Raw genomic sequence first — 22,884 nt, forward strand, 5'->3', positions numbered from 1 at the left:
AAGTGGCACAGTGGCAGTATAATTCACAATATATAAAAGTGTGTAAATGCGATGACCCACTGCTGTTTTTAGATATATAGGCATATATTAATAATCCATGTACCTAGTCTTAAAGTAACAGACTAGTGTATTGAGCTCAAATCAAACCAAAGAAAAAACAATAAGCCCACTTTTCCCATCGAAGAAGTTTTAGAAATAGGGGAGCAAGCATGCACACTATCAGTTAAATGATTCGGACAGGATTGGCAACATGAACATACAGGAAGGTCAATCAATAACAATAACTTCATACTGCATGTCAAATCCGAAGTTGCAATACCCTGAAGACGAACCAAAAAATGAATCAGCAAAAATATACAGTGGCAACAAATGTTTAGCACAGTACACTGGCAATTTTTAAATGCCACTGTACGTCCCACTCCTTAAAGGCATTTAAATTGCATATCTACTTGAGAAACGCGTTTGCACTCACAATAACCTTATTATGAGTGCAGACTGGAAACAGGGTCTGGAAACGGCGTTCCTCAGACATACGTGTATTATATATACATACATATTTGATGCATTTGATTATTTTGCAATGTTTACTCTGCTCTCCTCACTGGTTGACAATGTTCCGTTAACGTTACTTTCCAGAGGTATATTGTTTCAACCAATCAGGCTTGTTATTTTCTGGAGCTGCACGGAGGGTCGGTGCCAGCAGGAGGAAACGACGAGCGTGCGCGAGACTAAACTGCGTCGAGTCGACCCGCTGCTGTCACGAGCCCTGTCCAGGCAACCAAGAAGAGGCTTGCGGATAAGACTTGCTCTATATTACTGACGAGCTCCTATTTACCACGCTTTGCAAATTGTTTAATATAACTGGAATCTTAGTCCATATCGTTGGTGGGGAATTACGACCATTCGAGGAGTGATTACGTTCGATTGGTCATGTATTCCAGCATTTGAATGATATTGCTAGCCAGCTAGCTAGCTAGCTGTTTAGCTAGCTTGACCGTGAGTGAATCGAAGCTAACATACATTTTCGGAAAACATTTTCAACGACACATTCCTGGTCCTATTTTTCTGCGGAATTTTCTGTCATAGGCGGTTCAACCCGGGCTATTTTTTTTACTGTGGATGTCGTGCGCTGTCATAACCAGCAGCTCGTATTGCTTCCAATCTGTCATCGGAAGGGATTGAATGAAATAGCTACCCATAATCGGCGGAAACGAGCTAGTTAACGGGGATACCCTGCTGCTAGTTGATCCACCGCCATCGGGCTAATCTAGCCGATGCTATCTTCGGTCACCAACGCAAGTCTAGAGCAAGTTCAATAGCTAATCACAAAGTTATCGTTCCCGGTTGCGTCTGATCGGTCTGTTTCGCTGTTATAACGGAGTTTATTGCTGGGCTCGTTGTCGTTCAGCGGAACATTTGTATTTCAACGCACGGGCAGTCGGAAAAGCTGACCGACGCCAGTTCATTTGCACCAGAGAGGTCGGAGTGAACAGAGAATCCTGCAAAAATGCCGGCGGTGTCGAAGGGAGACGGGATGCGCGGACTGGCCGTGTTCATATCCGATATCCGTAATTGTGAGTACATGGATCTTTGGATGGATATTGTTGGTGAATTGTAATCAAGTGTTTGTTTTGCGCTATATGTGCTGTGAACGAGGTAACGAGCGGGTTCCACGGGGATCAAAGGCTCGTTGTCTGGCGTAGTGCACACATTTTAAATATAGTTTACCGCATTCAGTATGAAAAGGTCCATGTCAAAGTGTGGTCCCCGTTGCGAACTAATGATACACTAGATTTGGAGAGACAAAACGTCACCTTCCGAAGCAGTGGTTACTAACTGCTGTCAGGACGATTGGAAAGAAGAATGCGATATCTGTTTTTATAGATTACACTCTTTATCAGCCACCCCCTAGAGTCGGAACTGGTCACAAAGTCAGTTACAATAGATATTCCCAGTTATCTGATGCTTGTTTCAACTGAAGGAGGATGTGTCAAAGTCGAACGTTTAATTTTTACATTAAATAACTTTTCTGGGATGCATATTTGCACCGTTATTGCCTAGCATCCATTTGTATGATTCTCTCTGCTGTAACTACTCTATACCTAGTTTCTGCTCTACATATCTTTCATATTACATCTGCAAAATATCTCTGTTGATGAGAGGCAAATCAATGCACGATAAAGCAAAAAGAACAGGACAGGGGATAAGTTATATGTTGGCATGTCTTGTTTTGGACTGAGTTTATTTTCATGCAGGTAGTGTCTTTTAATGCAACAATCAGAAATGTACTGCTTATTTAGAGGTTTGTGGTGTTACGTCTTCAATTATGGATCTAATGATAATTGTATATCTATTTCTGCAGTATATGTTGTTTCTGACTAATTGTTGTGGATGGTTGATGTTCAAGTTTTAAAACTAAAGGGTGAATTTGAATTCAACTTATGTGTCGAATAGAGGTTTGGTTATGTGGTGAGTCTGTCACCTGCTTAGCCCACAAAGGTCACTGCTGTAGCTTCGGTCTACATGCACTGCTCCAAAAACATGATTACACGTTGGGTTGACAGAAGGCCATTAGGGCGGGGTGTCCTTCTTCTTCTTCTGGGTTTTGTCTTCAGACAGTGAAAACAACTTGGAGCAGATTGGAGACCGACTAGTTCTTAAGATTGCCAAATGCCACCCAGGGGGGGACCTCCGGTGGCTTATCAGCTAAGAATCTATTCACACTTAACTGCTGGCCCATTGTGCCAGCCTTTTACAGACATATTTATCACATTTTATTCACTACCAAGAGAAAAACATGCCCTAGTCTTAGTTATTTGTTTGCCTTGAAACTTAAAATGATTACGTACATTCCTTATCTTATCCATGTGGTGGAACCTGGAATTTCTTCCTTTTTTGTGTTTGGACAAAAACTTTGACCAGAATCTTAGGTCATGGTTGCAGTCTCACCAGCGTGAAGCTTGTCGATGTTGGATATTTCTACTGTGTAGGCTGGGGCACTGACTGCAGCTCTCGCCAGGCTGTCTGTGTTCCTGTATGTCACAGAGAGAAACGCTATCCTCACTTGTCCTTCCTCTCGCCCTAGGTAAAAGCAAGGAAGCCGAGATCAAGCGGATCAATAAAGAGCTGGCCAACATCCGCTCCAAGTTTAAGGGGGACAAGGCCCTGGATGGCTACAGCAAGAAGAAGTATGTCTGCAAGCTGCTCTTCATATTCCTGCTCGGCCATGACATCGACTTTGGACACATGGAGGCTGTCAACCTTCTCAGTTCCAACAAGTACACAGAGAAACAAATTGTAAGTGTTGCCAATCATTTATTGACTCGTGTCTGTCTATCAGATTTTTGTCTTGCAACCCAGTTTTAGTTTGCAACCCCGTTTATTGCGGTCAAAGTGCTCTATCTGATTGAAGCAGTCCCTTTGAACAGTAAACAAAAGCCTCTGCTCTTGCAGCATTTCACCGAGCTGAATCCCCGAATCCCCAACTCTAGTTTGTTGACTGTACTAAAGATCAATGAAAAGTTAATTTGTGGTTCCTTCCTAGAAAAGGATAAGCTGGATAACCTTTGTTTCAAAAGAATGGTGTTATTGTACTGATGCCTACAGGTTTTTACACAAAAACCAATAACATGCTAATTCATATTTTATATAAATTTGGCTCCCAATTATGTGATTGTGAAATTGTGTCCTAATGCTGCTGTTTGATATGTGTATTGTGTGTATATAGTAAGGGACAATTGATGTTATCAAATGAGTGCATAGGAGTTGTGGAGATAATGTCAGCAGGACCATTCCATTAACAAACTATTTCTATTCTTGAGTAGGGCTGGAAGTTGTTATACAAATCTATGACGAATATTATATAATTGCTCAGTAGGGAATGAACTGGTTTGGCTGGAACTATATAGTCATATAAGCAATTTGCGAGTAATCATTTTGAATGTCAAAAAACAAAAACACTCGACTCACTAACACCTGCTTTCACGCTTGAGGTGTTCGGCCTGTTTTTAAATCCAGCCCAGAAGTACATTCCAAGTGAACTCTGTTTCAGTTCACTTTTGTTGTGAACGTGATTTGATGTATATATAGTATATATCAAATATAGTAATTTAACAAAGAAACAAAGAAATGTCGAACATATTCAGCCAGGAATGAGTGAACTTTCCTGAGTCTCATTCGCACGTGGTGCAATCAGGAGGTTAAATCACTCCCATCTAGGCCTATACAAGGTAGTTGATCTTGGTCACTCACAAAAACAGTAAATTAATGAATTGAAACTGAAAGAACCCAAGACCACAGAAAGCGGTTGTTACTCCATTATTATTGTCCACAACAAGGAAGCATTGTGAGTTTCCCGCCAGTTTTTCTGTCCATGAGGCGAGCAATCCATTCAACAGCTGTGTGAACACTAACCGTTGTTTCAATCTAAGGAAGTAGCAAATTCACTACCTAATCCTTTGAATTCAGGTGTGAAAACAACCTTTTACGCCAAAAAAAATCCTTCTTATGGCAAACATATTTTATTCACACCCAACTGTAATCCAAAGCCACACATCCTCCATGGCAGCTGAATGTGGAAATAGTTGTACTAGTTCCCTTCTTGTCAGCAATGTTTGGGACATGTTTTGTGTTACTCACTGAGGCCCCCTCATTTCATCAGACAATTATTTTGGGAAGACATTTTATCAAGTGTTGGGGTATAAGGGTTAGGAGTGTGTTAGCGTCCTGGTTTGTCCTCTAAGTGCCTCCAGTTCTCTGCCGTTCTCTTCGGCCAGACTCAAAATAGGGAAGGAATTTACATAAATAAGCCGTTAAATACGTTTAATCTTTCTTCGGAATTACATTGGAATTCTCCGTAAACCGTGGTACAGATCACGTTGATTAGACTTTTTGATTAGTATAGAGATGACTGGGCCAGTCGCCAGTCGGTCTTGCTGACTTGATATCTAAAGAACGCATGGTTGCATTTGACAATTGTATGTGTGGCAAATCACATTTTAAAGCCCCAGCAAGACCCACAGACCTTAAGATTTCTTTCAGAGCAGCAGAAGGCTTGAGGGTGTTAAAGTAATTGGACATAGAGCAGAAAAATATCCTCTTCCATGGTCCCCTTCCATTGTAGATTTCATCAGGAACAGGAAATTGTCAAGAGGTTCAAACTTGATGTGTCAGGACTTTTAAACCAAATGGGGGGGAATGTAGGACTGCACCCATTGAGGTAAATTCGACAAGGTCTTGAACTTAAACGCTAAACAAAGATATGGACATCCTGCCACATGACCGTTGCTATCACGGTGTTGAAGTTTGAGACTGAAAATATGCAGTTGAATGAAACGGCAAAGGAATGCACTGGTGGCATTCAACCAACACATAGCCATCGCTGTCCTAATGGAACAAATGATAAAAGGAATGCGGAGGATTCTTCTGAATGCCCTTCGCTATTTTGTTTTCTGACCAGAAACGCATCAAAACAGTCCTGTGCTTTCGACTGCACTATTGATTTTCATTTCTAATATAATACCATGCTGGCAATGCACAGTCAGGACTTCCTCGCCTCCTCTCTTTTGCCACCATTTCACTTTTCCCATTTCCTTCCTCTATTTGTCGTCCCCGCCACAGTCCTTCGGTTGTCCTCGCTTGGCCTTCCACTGGCTGTTTTTCGTCGAAAGGGCCACGATCACATACCAGGCATTGATGCGACCCTTTGGCTGTCTGTTTGTGTCCCCCCCCCCCCCCCTCCCAGGGCTATCTGTTCATTTCAGTGCTGGTGAACAGCAACAGCGAGCTGATCCGACTGATCAACAACGCCATCAAGAACGACCTGTCCAGCCGCAACCCCACCTTCATGTGCCTGGCTCTGCACTGCATCGCCAACGTCGGCAGCAGGGAGATGGCCGAGGCCTTCGCCGGGGAGATCCCGCGCATCCTCGTGGCCGGGTGAGTGGTCCGCGGAAGGCCCAGGGCCCGTCTCCCCGAGTTAGATTTACCAAGACTTAGCTCGGGCATTCGGAAAAATAGTTTGTAAACGCAGCCCCCGGGCTGCGTTTACAAACTATTTTCCGAATGCCCGAGCTAAGCCTTGGTAAATCTAACTTCGAGCTTGAGATTAAGGCATGGAGCCGGAGTCAAATCACTGTCGACCAGACTATTTGAATGTAGAGCAGTCTCTCGGGAGGTACTTGAGCAGGTGGACCTCACTTCCCGGCTCCTCCTAGCTGAGGGTCGAGGTGTTCCCTGAGCGAGACACCTCACCCTCACTGCTTCCGAGGCGCTGGCTGTTGCCTTGCATGGCTCTCACCGCCGTCGGCGTGTGAACGGGTGAATGTTGGGCATGAATTGCAAAGCTCTCGAGTGGCTGCTGCTTAGAAGTGCGCTATATAAAGCAGTCCATTTACGGTTTAGAGCTCTTGTATGGTTCCAGACGCCCGATGGGTAATGTTATTACGATATTATGTCTAAAGAGGTTTTAGACGATATCAAATTCATAGTCTAAATGCAGCGGAGGACTTGAGTAAGCCACAAGGATCTCTCCCGTTCACATGAGCTCTGTGTAAACAGGGTTTCCATGGTGATCCAGACCGTGGCGCCATGTCGTGTGTGTGCAGCGCGGGGCGTCTCGTTGTGCTCACGGTGCCTCTGGTCTCTCTCACAGGGACACCATGGACAGTGTGAAGCAGTCGGCCGCCCTGTGTCTACTGCGTCTCTACAAAGCCTCCCCGGACCTGGTGCTGATGGGCGAGTGGACCTCCCGCGTGGTGCATCTCCTCAACGACCAGCACATGGTGTGTAGCAGGGCTTTGACTCCCAACTTCGTTATTCGAATAAAATTCGAATATCAAAAAATAAATCAAAATTCAAACGAATATTAGGCAGCCCTTAATATTCGAACCTGTTATGGGCAGGCCAAGAGGGAGAGACGTCGGAGAACCCCACGCAGTCTATTCATAATATTGTAACGACCGCGGAAGAGGCAGTGAATGAAGTTTTGATTAGACAGTGATTTATTAGAAACCTAATAAACCGTTCGAACACGCAAGGTAACCATAGCAACGCCGGTAAACAAACCCCGCAAAGCCCAATCCAGGTCTTACTGAAGGCATTTAATGGTCAAAACATTATGAATAAATATTTGAATTTTAATATTAATAAACAAACAAACTTTGAATATGATTTTTGGGCAAAAGTCAGCGCCCTAGTGTGTAGCGGAGGACTCAGTCATGCACTACTGATCCGTGAGCCTGAAGAATTAGACGCGCATCACGAGTTAAAGCGACGGCCCACAGTGATGAACGCCAGGTAGCATCATTCATCGCAGGGGTATGTATCCACTACACACCTGCCAGATATCATCTCAGGGAAATATCAGAAAGTACATTGATGTTCATGTCAAAGTCAGCGAATAACCTCAGGGTTTTAGTGGCGGGTCTGAAGCGACGTAGCGTCATTCTGCTGCACTGTCGCTGAGATGCAAGTGTACAGTAATTGGCCCCCTGCTACGTAGCCCGGAGGGTTAATAAACGCCCATTAAATAAGTTGAAGGGATATAAGGAAGTCAATAATCTCTTGTCTTTTAATGCACCCCTTGAGAACTCTAAATAACTTAATTGGAGGTCAGTTCTCGATTTTTGTGGTCCCATCAGTTAAGTGTCTCTCTTGAATGGGCCGGAGACTAGCGAATGTCAACACATTGAATTTATTTAGTGTTGAAACAAATCATTAGTTTATTTTTAGCGTACGTTTCGAAACAACGCCTGTTGCCGTGCCCCAACCAACACTACGTTGGTTGTGGCTCATAAGCTGGCTGTGGTAGTACTACTGTGTCTTCTGCCTGTTTCTGACCCCTCCTTTCCCTCCAGGGCGTGGTGACGGCAGCCATCTCTCTCATCACCTGCCTCAGCCAGAAGAACCCAGACGAGTTCAAGACCTGCGTGTCCCTGGCCGTCTCCCGGCTCAGCAGGGTAGGCTGTTGCTCTTTGGCCTCCTTTCTGCGAACGCCTCCAAACCGCTAGACCGCCTGGCGATGTCAAAGAAAGTAGCCGTGAGCTTGTACGCCCCCGGAGGGTCGGGTTCAAACGACAAAACGGTCAGCTCTGTGTGTGAGTGCTGTGTTTGGATTGAAGAAAGAGAAAGTGACGTAATGGCCCACAGTGCACTCTACTCGACCGGCGGGCATGAATAGCACGGCAGTGCAGTTCCACTCTTGGTTTGAGTTCAGCTCGGTTGGCAGAGCTTAATTCATGTAAAGCGGGTCGCACACCAGAAGAGCCCCGGCGCGCTGTGGTGTGGTATATGGACCACACCAATCAGACGATTTGATTTCCGGTTTCGTTCTGTGTTATTGAGGCTCTGCCGTAACTGAGTCAGACCCTGGCCAAGATGGGATCCAAAAGAGACTGAAATCTGCCGCATAGCTCTGCAGCTTCTTGATTGCATTAAATCGTGTCTTTTAACCTATTTAACCATTTCAGAAATGAATTGGGGGGGGTAAACAATGACCACTAACCTCTGCGTCAGGACAGCCCTGTGGTGAAGTGATGCACGCCGGGGCTGGGTAGGAGTAGAGGAGCACAGCGCCTCTAATGGCTTCCGTTGTTTGGGGAGAGCCCGTGGGGAGAATCTTAACGTTGATCCAATAGAAGAAGTGTTTCCTTCATTTCTGAATGTGAGGGAAAGCAGAGCCCCGACTTAAAAGTGCATCGTGGCGAGTTATATTACTGTTAACAGTGTTTATCAAGCCTGAATGACTATTTATCATTATTATTAATATAAATTGTCTATTTGTACTTTTAAAACATGTTTACACAATCAGAATTCTGATGAATAATCGTCAGTAATGTGGATAGTAACAATGACTGAGTTAATAAGGAAAATAGCAGAACAGGCCGGTCGTTTCAGGAAATTGCAGCCCTTACTGTATTGCGGCCTTTAAAACCAGGGCAACACAACCCGTGCCGTATTACGATATCCAAAACCGAAGACGATACCTGGTCCCCTCTTTCAATATAAAGTCAATCCATCGGCCTGAAGACAAACCGATTGGTGTTAGCACAGTTCAGATTGTTTTCTCCTCCCGTTCCCCCCCCCCCCCCCCCCCCCCCCCTGCAGATCGTGTCGTCGGCCTCCACCGACCTCCAGGACTACACCTACTACTTTGTCCCGGCGCCGTGGCTGTCCTGCAAGCTGCTGCGCCTGCTGCAGTGCTACCCGCCGCCAGAGGACGGCGCCGTCAAGGGCCGGCTGGTGGAGTGCCTGGAGACCATCCTGAACAAGGCCCAGGAGCCGCCCAAGTCCAAGAAGGTGCAGCACTCCAACGCCAAGAACGCCATCCTCTTCGAGGCCATCTCCCTCATCATCCACTATGACAGGTAGGGGAGCGAGGAGGCAACACCAGACATCAAAACACACATCTCTGGTGTTTAAACTGTGTTAACCAGAACGAGGCTTCCATAGGGCTCGCCAATATCAAGTCTGATGTCAATTATGAATAGGATGTTTGTTTCCGATCAATATTGAATATCAGAATATGGTTCTGATCAATAAAGGGGAATTAAACGGCGGTAAACCTCTCCTTCTACAATTTGCCATTTAAGGGGGAATGGTTGATCCATTCCTCGTATGCAAAAAAGATACCTAGGTTAAGATGCTACACAACGCTAAGGCCCAATCCCATTTCTTCCCCTTACCCCTCCCCCTTGTTTTGAAGGGGGAGGGGGAAGGGGTAAGGGGTAGAAATGGGATTGGGCCTAAAGTGTGTACCGAGGGGTGTTCCTAGCAGAGTACCGGGGGTGGAAGGTGTGGAGACCCCCAGACTTAACGTGTGGGTCCCCCCCCCGTTCAGCGAGCCCAACCTGTTGGTGCGGGCCTGCAACCAGCTGGGCCAGTTCCTGCAGCACCGCGAGACCAACCTGCGCTACCTGGCGCTGGAGAGCATGTGCACCCTGGCCAGCTCCGAGTTCTCCCACGAGGCCGTCAAGACGCACATCGAGACCGTCATCAACGCGCTCAAGGTCCGTCCACGCGCACGCACACTTTGGTTCATGATGTTTTTAAAAAGGAGGCTCAGCTAATCATGCGCCATGGTATTGAGGTTTGTGTTGTGTTTCAGTGGTGCAGGAGATGTGCCACTCGCTGACCTAGGGGATTTTAGAGAGGCAGATGATTGACAATGTTAGGGAAAGGTGGTGGGAATGTGACCCCCCCCCCGCGAGGTTTATAAGACGTGTCTTCATACTGTTGAAGCTCCGATACGCTGGCGAAGAAGTCTTCCATTTTTTTTTAAACTGAAGAATTGATGTAAAATAAATGGCCGAATGCTATGCTGTTCTTCTTGGTGTTAATTCTTCCGTCCCCCCGTCTGTGTGTGCGTCCCCCCCCCGTCCGTCCCCCCCGAGCAGACGGAGAGGGACGTGAGCGTGCGTCAGAGGGCGGCCGACCTGCTCTACGCCATGTGCGACCGCAGCAACGCCAAGCAGATCGTGGCGGAGATGCTGAGCTACCTGGAGACCGCCGACTACTCCATCCGCGAGGAGATGGTAAACACACACGCCCCTTAGCTCAAGGTTTCAAACCCAACCCATAAAAACACCCGCTCCCTCTCCGCCCCACCCCTGAGTTTCTCCGCAATTGACGAGCGCGTGACTGTTCACGCACCTGTGATTGACAGGCGAGAAGGATTCCCTGAACTAATCATGGAAGAGATGTCCTGGTATTCAGAAATGAGCAGGGAGCTGTCTTAACATCGGGACGCAGAAGCAGTCGGCCAGAAACAGATATTCTCACAGAGCATTTCCCTCGCTGATGGCTGACGGATGGCTCCGGCCTTTCTAATGAACGAACCCCCCGCCCCCCCCCCCCCCACCCCAGGTGCTGAAGGTGGCCATCCTGGCGGAGAAGTACGCGGTGGACTACTCATGGTACGTGGACACCATCCTCAACCTGATCCGCATCGCCGGGGACTACGTCAGCGAGGAGGTGTGGTACCGCGTCATCCAGATCGTCATCAACCGCGATGACGTGCAGGGCTACGCCGCCAAGACCGTGTTCGAGGTAGACTCCCAGTTAACACCTCATAGTGTTTACACTGCTATGGATCACAAAGGAGATGCCTCACCAAGACCGTGTTCGAGGTAGACTCCCAGTTAACACCTCATAGTGTTTACACTGCTATGGATCACAAAGGAGATGCCTCACCAAGACCGTGTTCGAGGTAGACTCCCAGTTAACACCTCATAGTGTTTACACTGCTATGGATCACAAAGGAGATGCCTCACCAAGACCGTGTTCGAGGTAGACTCCCAGTTAACACCTCATAGTGTTTACACTGCTATGGATCACAAAGGAGATGCCTCACCAAGACCGTGTTCGAGGTAGACTCCCAGTTAACACCTCATAGTGTTTACACTGCTATGGATCACAAAGGAGATGCCTCACCAAGACCGTGTTCGAGGTAGACTCCCAGTTAACACCTCATAGTGTTTACACTGCTATGGATCACAAAGGAGATGCCTCACCAAGACCGTGTTCGAGGTAGACTCCCAGTTAACACCTCATAGTGTTTACACTGCTATGGATCACAAAGGAGATGCCTCACCAAGACCGTGTTCGAGGTAGACTCCCAGTTAACACCTCATAGTGTTTACACTGCTATGGATCACAAAGGAGATGCCTCACCAAGACCGGGTTCAAAGGAGCCTCACGATCAATGCTTGATATTTACACTGCTATGGATCACAAAGGAGATGCCTCACCAAGACCGGGTTCAAAAGAGCCTTACAATTAATACCTAATACTGCTATTGATCACATGGGAGTTGTCTCTTTAAGACTGGGTTCAAAGGAGCCTTACAATTAATACCCAACACTCGTATTGATCACATGGGAGTTGTCTCTTTAAGACTGGGTTCAAAAGAGCCTTACAATTAATACCCAACACTCGTATTGATCACATGGGAAAGGTCAAGACCGATTCGAGGGAGCCTCCCCATTAACACTTAATACTTTCACATTAATAGGATGTCCCATCCGTCTGCGTTTGCTAACCCTTGCATCAACCTCCTTGCTGCAGGCTCTGCAGGCCCCTGCCTGCCACGAGAACATGGTCAAGGTGGGAGGCTACATCCTGGGAGAGTTTGGTAACCTCATTGCTGGAGACCCCCGCTCAAGGTAATTAGCCCCCCCTCGCGCTCACATCAGAACACATCGGCTAGTCAGTCAGTCAGGTTGATGATGGCTGCTCTTGCATGGTAACAACGTACGACTCCACGGAACACCGTGACCCGTGTTCATGTTTAGAGTTTCCACCTGCATGAGCAGGAGGCACTTGGCCTCATTCCCCCAACCTCTCCCCCCCCCCTTCGTTCCTCCGCCCCCTCCAGCCCTCTGGTCCAGTTCAACCTCCTCCACTCCAAGTTCCACCTGTGCTCGGTGCCCACGCGGGCCCTGCTGCTCTCGGCCTACATCAAGTTCATCAACCTGTTCCCCGAGACCAAGGCCACCATCCAGGAGGTGCTCCGCTCCGACAGCCAGATCCGCAACTCGGACGTGGAGCTGCAGCAGCGCGCGGTCGAGTACCTCAAGCTGTCCTCCATCGCCAGCACCGACGTCCTGGTCAGTGCACTCGAACGCGGGGACCGGGGCGCCGCCCGCCGCCCAGGTCCACTCAAGGCTCAGTTATGGTTCCATGAGCGCGCAGACGACTCTCCACAGCGGGTGAACCTGATTTTGGTTCTGCGTCGGGGTGGCTGCCGCGTCACCTCGACGTAGGGTCACCGTTTTTGGGAGGCGCGAGTCACGCCCTTGCGGTGGACGAAAGGAGGGTCCGCGAGGACGCAATGGGTCCGTAAACCCACTTGCGTTGCGTCGACTTGGAACCATAACTAAGCCTTTGGTTGACACGAGACCACCTTCAGGATAGTAAAGAAGACAGTCCGTCCAGCCCTGCTGTCTCGGTATTGGTTTCTCTAGACTGAAGCCCTGTTCCGATCTGGTGCCTTCCGCTCTGTTTAAGAGCAGCGCCTTGACGTAGCCGCCCTTCGAAGAAGCTCAAAACGGTCCCAGAGGGTTAAAAGGAAACATGACTTAAAAGGGCTGAATGATCATTGACATGATCCCTTTTTGAAGTAATTAAACTTAAGACATTCCAACCGAGTAAACCCTCTGATCATCGTATATTGACGACGTATCGGTACATTCCTATTCTTTATGTTGGTGGCCATCTGCTCAAATGAAAGTGCGTTCTGGTGTATCCTACCTCCTTGGAGCCATCTGCGTCCACTCTGTGTGTACGGCCATCTGGACGGCACCATCTGCCCTGCCACGCAGCCCGCTTTCGATTTGAGGCGCCCTACACATTGGGGCGCAACGGAGCAGTGCACTAACGGTAGCAGGCAGTCCGTGTGTGTTGAGGGGGTAGGGTTGGGGACCTGGGTCCTCGCTGCTGACCCCTCCCCCTTGTGCCCCCCCCCCCCCATGCTTCAGGCCACAGTGCTGGAGGAGATGCCCCCCTTCCCCGAGAGAGAGTCGTCCATCCTGGCCAAGCTGAAGAAGAAGAAGGGCCCGGGGGTGGTGCCGGTGTCCGAGCTGGAGGACGGGAAGCGGGAGGGCGGGGAGCTGAACGGAGGGGGGGACAGGGGGCCTGATTCCGCCATGTCGGCCTCCAACGCCGTGAGTAGACGCTGTGCTTTGGTTCAGGCTACCCCAAAGAGGGACCCGTGGTCCCTAGCTTCAGTCACAGAAGGCTGAAACGAAGGGTCACATCGTTTCAGCCCAATCAACCTGAACCCGCTGGTTTGTCGTCATTTGTTTGAACCTTTTTCTTTGAAAGGGTTGATATGATGCCACCAGGTGTGAGTGTGGTTAGCCCGTGCACGCCGTTACTGTGGGAGGGTCCACCTAGATGTGGCTATTCATACTCACACCGGGTGGCCTAATATCAACCCTTTTCTATGTATTTCTGGGTCAAAGAAGCCAAAAGAATATCCCTCACGATCCGTGCATGCATACCAAGCGACCCACGTGTGGTTCAGGGTAACAAGATGATTAACGCAGTAATATTAGGGCTGGTTACCCCAACGATTGGGGGGAATAATCCAATTACGATTATTTCGACCAATATCGCGATTGCGATTTTGTATGCGGTTTCTCTTCTTAGGTTCTGTATTATTCACTAAACAAGCAGTAAATCCTTCTAGAGTATGACCATCACAACATTGGAAGCAGTCAACATAGAAACGGCTCTTTCCTTTAGGCCCAGCCTATGTGTTGAGATGACTCGAGGCATGAATTGATGTTATAGCATCTTTATTCAACCATTGAATTATAAAAGAAAAAGAATACGAATCTTGCTGATCTCCAGTCAATAACAAAATGGCAGCCGTTGTGATTGCGGATCGCGTTCTGCTACATTGCGACTTCGGTTTGAGTTGGATTAATCCTTCATCCCTCATTAACATGGACGGCCTCTTGCTGGTCCCTCCCCCCCGCTCTGCTCCAGTCCACCCCCTCCCCGTCCGCCGACCTCCTGGGTCTGCGCTCCGCCGCCCCGGTCAGCGCCGCCGCCCCGAGCGCCGGCAGCCTATTGGTCGACGTGTTCTCTGAGTCCGGCGCCGGCGGGCCTGCCGCCGCGGTCAACGACGACGGCTTCCTCAGGTGAGCTCCCCGCGGCGCGGCTGAACGCGGGCTACCTGCCGACGCGCCGCTGAGTACTGTCCCTGTGGGGTTGGGCCTCGACCTCACAAGCCGTTTAGAAAATCGTCCTCTTCTGACATCACAAGTGGGCGTGTCCACCTAGATGTGTGACGGAAAGACGAGCGACGTTTGCTACGGTCCACTGGGTAGGCTGGTAGACCGATCTATCAAGCACACACCTAGGTGGACACGCCCACTAGTGAAGGGGCGGACTCACACCTGGTGGTATAATGTGTCAACTTTAATTGAGTCTGCACAGCAAGGCAAAGGCACACCTTGACTTCCTTTTGTTAATGAGCTGCATTTTGTCTGTGTACGACGGTTGGTATTCAGTGTGTGGATCGCAGGGGTGGCGCACTCCACAATGTACCCGTGTGGTGCCCTTTAAGTCTGCTTTATTAACGAGCCATGGTTTGTGGTGACATCGACGTGACCGTAACGTGTGACATGGTTTCGTCCAACGGAGAGCGGGGGTTCAGCGTGTGAGACGGATGTGCCGGGGTCTTCTGTGTCTTGTCTGTTCTTCGCTCTGCGTGTTTCTCTGTGTGTCTAATCTTGTTCTCTTCGTTTTTATATCTCTGCTATCTATGTGACTTGTCTTTTTTTCTCGTTCTTTTTTTTCCTCCTCCTTCCCTCTCTCCACTTCTGTGTGTGTGTGTGTGTGTGTGTGTGTGTGTGTGTGTGTGTGTGTGTGTGTGTGTGTGTGTGTGTGTGTGTGTGTGTGTGTGTGTGTGTGTGTGTGTGTGTGTGTGTGTGTGTGTGTGTGTGTGTGTGTGTGTTGCATGAATGTAAATATCTTTGTGTCTGTGTGTCTGCTTGCGCATCTGTCCCTTGTCCTTTCATCGTGATTGGACATTGGCAGAGATCTGGAACCGCCCACGGAGACCTCTGACACCCTATTGGTCGAGGCTCCTGGTGACTCTGAGTAAGGGGCCAGTAGTAAAGCACCATGTCACTTTAGGCAACCACATATCATCGGACTTAGTTACAACACAGGAGTTGTTGTTTTTGTCTACTCGGTCTCTTGAGCCTGCGACACACGTCTCATTTGCATTCAGATGAAAGCTCTCATTTCAATACAAACTTGACCGTGATGCTTTCACTAACCATTTCTGCATTTGTTCCCCCCTCTCTCTCTCTCTTTCTAACTGTCTCTTAAAAACTCTCTCCATCGTGCTGTTCTCGTCCTGGTCTGGGTTCCATGGCTTGCTCCCCTCTCCACCTTACCTCCACCTTCTCCTCCACCCCTCTGTCTCTCTCCGGGCCTCCCTCCCTCTCTCTCTCTCTCTCTCTCTCACCGACTCCCCTGGGCTGCCCTGTCTCTGTACCCTGAAAACCTCAGCTCTGTCCCCCCTTCTGCGGCTTCTGAGGACCTCGCTCCCCCTCTGCCCGAGGCGGACGAGCTTCTGAACAAGTAAGGCTCGCTAACTCTCCCCCCCCTCCCCTCAGCCCTCCACCTCATTTCGCCCTTCCACCCACGCTAATCTACGCCATGTCTGGTGTTTCGGTGGCGTCTCAACCCGCGACCTAAGCCTACCTTAATCCCAGTCTATGTTATTCGCTCCCTGCAACGAGAGGTAGTTTATTTCCTTACGTCATATCCCGTTCAGTCGGCCTTCTTGCTCATTTTTAATAAAACGGCAACTCTGTTCTCAAGACCAGCCCGGAGCAGCTGTCGTGACTCAGCTGTCGTTGAAATAGACCCTCCCCCCCTCTCCCCCCTCTCCCCCTCACTCTCTCCCAGTCTCCCTGACCTCGTTGTGTTCCCCTCCGCGCCACCCCAGGTTTGTGTGCAAGAACAACGGCGTGCTGTTTGAGAACCAGCTGCTGCAGATCGGGATCAAGTCGGAGTACCGTCAGAACCTGGGTGAGCTCCCGGGGTTCAGCGCGTGACGCGCCGCGAGGACATCCTCGACGAGCGGCGCTGTTTGTCCCCTCTCTGTTCCCTCCGGTGTGGGAGACGGTGATGTGGCCATTACCCAGGGGATTACCTGGAGTTAAACCACAGTGTAGCATCTTTTCATGCAGCGTTGATGCTCTCTAACGTGTGTGTGTGTGTGTGTGTGTGTGTGTGTGTGTGTGTGTGTGTGTCCGTCCTCCAGGGAGAATGTACTTGTTCTACGGCAACAAGACGTCCGTGCAGTTCGCCAGCTTCAGCACCACAGTCAGCTACCCCGGGGAGCTGCAGTCTCATATCCTGACCCCGCTACCTTTTGCTCACGCCTCCCAGACTATTCCCACTTCCTACCGCACACACTCCCAGCAGGTTAACATCATGCACCTGCAAGTCGACCAATTCTGCGGGCTGCGTTGAACCCCACTATGTTCGGCCGTTTCTGAGTCATTCATCTCTGGGGGTACTTCCGCTGCACTTGCAATAAAAAATAGATTGTAATGTTTAAAATCAAGACCACAGATCAATTTAATATTTGTGATCAAATGGTCTAAACGGGCTGCCATAGTGTTCCTTTCATTGACCCAACGGACTCATTCCTAGTGGTTAGAAGGGTGGCGCCCTCCTGGTCCCACGGCGTTGCGTGTCTTCTGTGGCGCTCCTTGACCCGCGCGGCTCACAGCTCAACGTTCAGACCAAGCCGGTGGAGCCCCTGGTGGAGGGAGGGGCGCAGGTGCAGCAGGTGCTCAACATCGAGTGCATCACCGACTTCTCGGAGGCCCCGCAGCTCAACATCAAGTTCAGGTAACGCACGGCTCCGCGCCGGAACGGCAGCGCTGAAGGAGAACGGGGGACACGGTAACATGCATCTGTTCGCTCTAAAGGAGACGCCTCGCAATCAACCCGTGATATGTACTTTGCTTTGCTTTTTTCGTATTTAAGTTTACGTTTAGGGCATTTAGCAGAAGCTTTATCCAAAGTGACTTACAATAAGTACATTTGTCATAAGAAATTGAAAAGATAAGTTAACCTAACTGGTGTTAATCCATTCCCCGTATGCAAAAAAGACAGCTAGGATAAAGATGCTACATGACTAAGTACCCTAACTATGTACGACGTGCAATAAGTGCGTACATTAGGTGCCAGGACGTACAACAAGCAGAAGGGGTGGGACGGGGGTTCTGTGCAGAGTCTAGGTGAACTCTGAACAGTGCTTTTATTCATTCAGTCTTAATGGAGGAACAATTGCCGTTCTCTGACCCTCCGGTGGAAATGGAGAGTGCAAGGTGCGCGGGTTTGACGTGTGACACGACGTGCGCCCCATCTATCCAGGTACGGGGGGGCCCTGCAGAACCTCACCCTCAAGCTGCCCGTCACCATCAACAAGTTCTTCCAGCCCACGGAGATGGCCGCCACGGACTTCTTCCAGCGCTGGAAACAGCTCAGCCAGTAAGGACGGTCGCTTCACGGCAAAGCATTTAGATTAGGTAGTGTTGGTTCGATCAGAGACCTTTTCAGAGACGCATTGGGTGTACTGTTCTTATACGGAAACGTCTGGGAAAAAAACTAACAGTCTAGGGGGAGACTACACCTTACCGGTCGTAAAGATAAGTCCGCTTTCCTTATCAATGCTTTGAATTGATTGAGTCAAAGGAAAGTGACCGGGGTAAAGTCTGAGGAAGGCACGGTGTTGAAGGAGCGAGGGGGTTGACTGAGCATCTGGAACTTAAGTTAAGTACCTCAGTTATTTAAAGGCCACTCGAGTGACGACACGAGAAGCCAGTCAACTAACGACACCGTGGCCTCCTCAAAATTCAATTTCTGTCCTCAAACGAAGAAATTCACTACTTAGTACTACATTGTTATTTGACATGTTTTTTTGTCACTAATATAACGACGCGTTGCATCGATCTCCTCAGGCCGCAGCAGGAAGCACAGAAGATCTTCAAGGCCAACCACGGCATGGATACAGAGGTGCTCAAGGCTAAGGTACGCCCAGGAACGCACACGGGCGCACAGAGAAGCACCGCACTCCCCGTGTGTGCACTCATGTGTCTCTCTGTGTGTGTGTGTGTGTGTACTCATGTGTGACTCTGTGTGTGTGTGTCTCTGTGTGTGAGTGTGTGTGTGTGTGTGTGTGTGTGTGTATGTACTCATGTGTGTCTCTGTGTGTGTGTGTGTACTCATGTGTCTGTGTGTGTGTGTGTGTGTACTCATGTGTCTGTGTGTGTGTGTACTCATGTGTGTCTGTGTGTGTGTGTGTGTGTGTGTGTGTGTGTACTCGTGTGTGTGTGTGTGTGTGTACTCATGTGTGTCTCTGTGTGTGTGTGTGTGTGTGTGTGTCTGTGTGTGTGTGTGTGTGTGTGTGTGTGTGTGTGTGTCTCTCTCTGTGTGTCTGTGTGTGTGTGTGTGTGTGTGTGTGTGTGTTTCAGCTGCTGGGTCTGGGCACGGCCCTCCTGGAGAACGTGGACCCCAACCCGGAGAACTACGTGTGCGCCGGCGTGGTCCAGACCAAGTCGCAGCAGGTGGGCGTGCTCCTGCGTCTGGAGCCCAACGCGCAGGCCCAGGTGAGGACGCACACGCCCACGCACACACGCACCCAGACACACTAACATGACCCTTATGTACACACAGCGGACCCGGGCGACGGGGGCCCCTGTGTGCGGTGCGTGTGTCGCTGCCCACACGACATCACTCACAGCTGTCCGTGTGATTCTTTTTTGTGTGTTTGTGTGCGTGTGTGTGTATGCGTGCGCGTATGTTTGCTGCTGCAACTCAAGCCTGGCGTCCAGGTAACTCTCTCTCTCTCTCTCTCTCTCTCTCGCTCTCTCACTCACCCCACCCCTCCTCTTATGCAATCAATTTTTATTTAATTTCTTTTACATAAACCTCCAGAGTGGTCTCTTCGTTGGTGATCACTTTGTACTATGATTCAGTCTGCTCCTTCAAACTCTTCTGCATAGTCCATCCCCCACCCCAAACATCCTCTGTTGGATGTGTATATGTATATAAATATATATAGACATTAGAAGTTAGCTTGATTTGTGTGTGTCTTGTAGAGAGGGGTTCAACCTGATCGGTCACTTTAGTAAAGTTCCCTCCAACGGCTTTGACCCAAAGCCGCCTGTGCTGTGATGTGGATGTAGTGACCCGCGCGGCCCGGTCACGATGCCGCTCGCGGTGGTAGTTCACCTGGAGAGTGGGTCGACGTGGAGATCCTGTTGAGATGTCCGCGTCATTTAAAGTGTTTACAGCCCCTTGAAACGGACACTGGCCCCTTTTTTATTATCAACTGATCATTCGCGTGCTTAATGGATACATATACAAAGGGAGTCCTTCTGTTATCAACGGTATTGTCTCTCATTATATCCATTCAGTACCCTGTAGCTCACTCTCACTGTTCTACGGCCTATGGTCTCCCTGTACCGTCTCTCTTTCATCTCCCTGCCTCTGTAATTGTCTGTTCTTTCGTCGTGTTCTCCCTCCTCCACTCTGTGTGTTATTACGCCCTCATTACATGTCAAGAGGCACATGTATCACCCCCCCCCACAGTGTGCTAGCGGTCTCCCTGTAGCCTTCGCTGCGCCTCCTGCATCCCATTGGCCACCGCAAGTCGGCAAAGACACTGCGACTCCCATTCAGTAGCCCCCCCCCCCCCCCGCCGCCATGACTGCCCCCCGCCCCCCGGCAGCTGTCTTCATGCCCGCTGTGTCTCCTCCCTCCCCAGATGTACCGGCTGACGCTGCGCAGCAGTAAAGACACGGTCTCCAAGCGGCTGTGCGACCTGCTGGCGGAACAGTTCTGAGCGCGCGCTGAGGGGGAGGAAGATGAAGTCCCTCCCAGCCCCCCGCCCCACCCCCCCACCCCCCCACCCCCCCACCCCCCCACCCCCCCACCCACCCTGTCCGACTCCATCATAGTTTCCAAGTAAACAAGGAAGTAAAAAGGTGTAACCGACCAATAAGGGAAGAATAACAAGTACAAAAAGAAAAAAAATAATGTTAAAAAAAATAAATAAATAAGCAGCTGCTGCCGTGTGCGCGGTCAGGCATGTTATTGTCATTGCTATTGTCACCCTGTGTGTGTGTGTGTGTGTGTGTGTGTGTGTGTGTGTGTGTGTGTGTGTGTGTGTGTGTCCGTCCAGAGTCGTGCTGGCGTGCCCCCCAGGTTAGTTCCCGTCACACCCGTCCCCCTCCCAGCCGCCCCGCCCCTTCACTTCCTGTAGTGGCGACGACTGCTGGCACCGAGTGGACATTACAAGCTATGCTTGCTAGCGAAATAAGGTGTGCGGGAGACGGCGTGTCTGCGGGAGGCGCGCGCCCTCGGCTGCTGTCGATGTGGGATCCTGGATCATTTCAAACGGGCAGACACTCACTTTCCATGGGCTTGATGTTTGTTCTCGTCTTGTTCATGCTGGCTCACGGCGCAGGGTCAAGGGGCCCGGGTCGAGTGGGAACCACACTAATACAAGTCCGACCTCAGGGGTCTGAACTAAGCTCTGCAATCATACCCCCCGGCCCTCCCTCGCCCTCACCACCATCACTAACATTCCCAGCAGGGTTGTCCCCTCAATGTCCCCGTCGTTCCCCGTCATTCCCCGTCTCCTGAACTCCGCCTACTCAATTCCAGTGGAAATGGCCAGTGCACTTTCTAGGCGTCTTCCGGAGACCTGCCCTTCCTTCTAATCCTTGGCATACACTTTAACTCCACCTTGCCCTGGAGAGCCCTCCCCAAACCCTCCCTCCCCTCGCTTCCATTCGGGCATATATAGTTAATATAGAGAAGTCATGATTCTGCTCGTGTTGTTTATGAAAAATATAAATCATGTAATTAAGTATGCAGTTTTTTTTTTGGTTGTCTTTTGTAGTTTTGATCAACTTGTCTTTTTTGTTTTTTTGTTTCACTGCTTTGTTTTTTTTGTTTCTTCCTAGTGGACTTATTGACGTGTTCCTGTGATGCGTTTGTGTCTCGACAGTTTGTGTGCATTGATCTTTTTTGCATTCTAGTACATTCCTTTGTCAGGCTTGTGTTTATGTCATTGGAAAAAAAAAATAAGGCGAGTAGCGGGCGAGGTCCCGCTCTGGAGACGCGCGAGACGGGCCGCCGACCAGAGAACACGGGCGTGCGTTGAGTAGGAGTGAGCGAGCCCGCCTGCGTAGTCGTAGCAGGCTCACGCTGGTCGGGTTTACAGTGTTAAAACAGAAACGCCAGGGTGGTGTCGTGTCAGAGCGAGTTTGGCTTCCAGCTGGGTTTGCTGTTCTTTTTAACCGTCCCCCGGGTCTGACATTCGTCCAGGTAAACGCTTCTGGCTGTCCCTCATTTTTATTTAGTTTTTCCGTTGGGGATTTAGCGCTATGAATTTGAGACTGCCCTTTTTGACGTGTGATGGCGTGACACGTTTTAGACTGAGCAGCGCAGCAGTACTAGGCCAGGGACGGTGGTAGACGAGCACGTTTTAAATAGGAGAGGACGCATTATCAATCCCCAAACATGGTCTCAATGCGCAGGCCCTGCTGTGCGCAAACCCTCACACACACACATAGAGTACTCGGGAGGTGATTGTGATCTGCTTCGTAATTAATTACATTTTTTACTCCAACAATCTTGGTAGGCTGTATCCAATGGCACTTGATCTTATTTCGTTAGTACACATTTCAGAAAGGTTGATGACTGAATTAAACTCACCCTTCCCTACCCTTCTTGCATAAACACACACCGGCACCCTGTGTGTGTGTGTGTGTGTGTGTGTGTGTGTGTGTGTGTGTGTGTGTGTGTGTGTGTGTGTGTGTGTGTGTGTGTGTGTGTGTGTGTGTGTGTGTGTGTGTGTGTGTGTGTGTGTGTGTGTGTGTGTGTGTGTGTGTGTGTGTGTACCCCAAAAATGACATTTATGATACAAACTCATATTAGTTTAACAGGTATTGTGCCCTGCGTCGCTATACACGCCACTCACAGGAAGTTGACCATCGTAGTGAAAATATATAGTCATTTGTGAGTGTGTTTGCGTGCGTGTGGGTCTATGCAGTATCCGCTAGCTAATGCAGCCCCGTGTATCGGTGTTAAATCCTGTCAAATACCTGTGTTAGATTTAAGATTTACTCTGTACTGAAAAATGTGAAAGTAAAACTATGCCATATACTCAACTGAAGTGGTCCTGTGTTTGATATATAGTATTACCTGCTCCTACAATATAAGTGTCTGAACTACACTTTGTGACAATACAGCTCCACTTCTTTAATTCCCCAGTACCAGCATAGACCAAGCATATGAAATCCTTAGCTACTGTAAAGCAGGACTGAGAAAATCTCT

The 22,884-nt window shown here is 49.3% G+C and overlaps 1 protein-coding gene across 5 annotated transcripts; it reads left to right on the forward strand.

Moving 5' to 3' along the window:
- Positions 1–716: 716 nt before the first annotated feature.
- ap2a1 (adaptor related protein complex 2 subunit alpha 1) lies at positions 717–22,718 on the forward strand. Of its 5 annotated transcripts, XM_060073463.1 has the most exons (23): positions 717–1,574; positions 3,086–3,297; positions 5,744–5,937; positions 6,653–6,782; positions 7,857–7,958; positions 9,106–9,365; positions 9,839–10,007; positions 10,395–10,532; positions 10,864–11,046; positions 12,064–12,161; positions 12,374–12,605; positions 13,476–13,661; positions 14,491–14,645; positions 15,547–15,609; positions 16,027–16,098; positions 16,469–16,551; positions 16,787–16,875; positions 17,258–17,382; positions 17,911–18,027; positions 18,498–18,567; positions 19,011–19,145; positions 19,359–19,370; positions 20,306–22,718. In XM_060073463.1, exons 1-23 carry the CDS (start codon positions 1,508–1,510, stop codon positions 20,381–20,383), a joined length of 2,970 nt encoding a protein of 989 aa, XP_059929446.1. In that variant the 5' UTR covers positions 717–1,507; the 3' UTR covers positions 20,384–22,718. The 5 variants fall into 5 exon arrangements, with proteins under 5 accessions (XP_059929446.1, XP_059929456.1, XP_059929458.1 ...); XM_060073473.1 differs by lacking the exon at positions 19,359–19,370 and having other exon boundaries at positions 718–1,574; XM_060073475.1 differs by lacking the exon at positions 15,547–15,609 and having other exon boundaries at positions 718–1,574; positions 14,491–14,640; positions 16,022–16,098.
- The last annotated feature ends 166 nt before the right edge of the window (positions 22,719–22,884 follow it).

The sequence above is a fragment of the Gadus macrocephalus genome, chromosome 2, assembly GCF_031168955.1.
Source record: "Gadus macrocephalus chromosome 2, ASM3116895v1".
Lineage (NCBI taxonomy): Eukaryota > Metazoa > Chordata > Actinopteri > Gadiformes > Gadidae > Gadus > Gadus macrocephalus.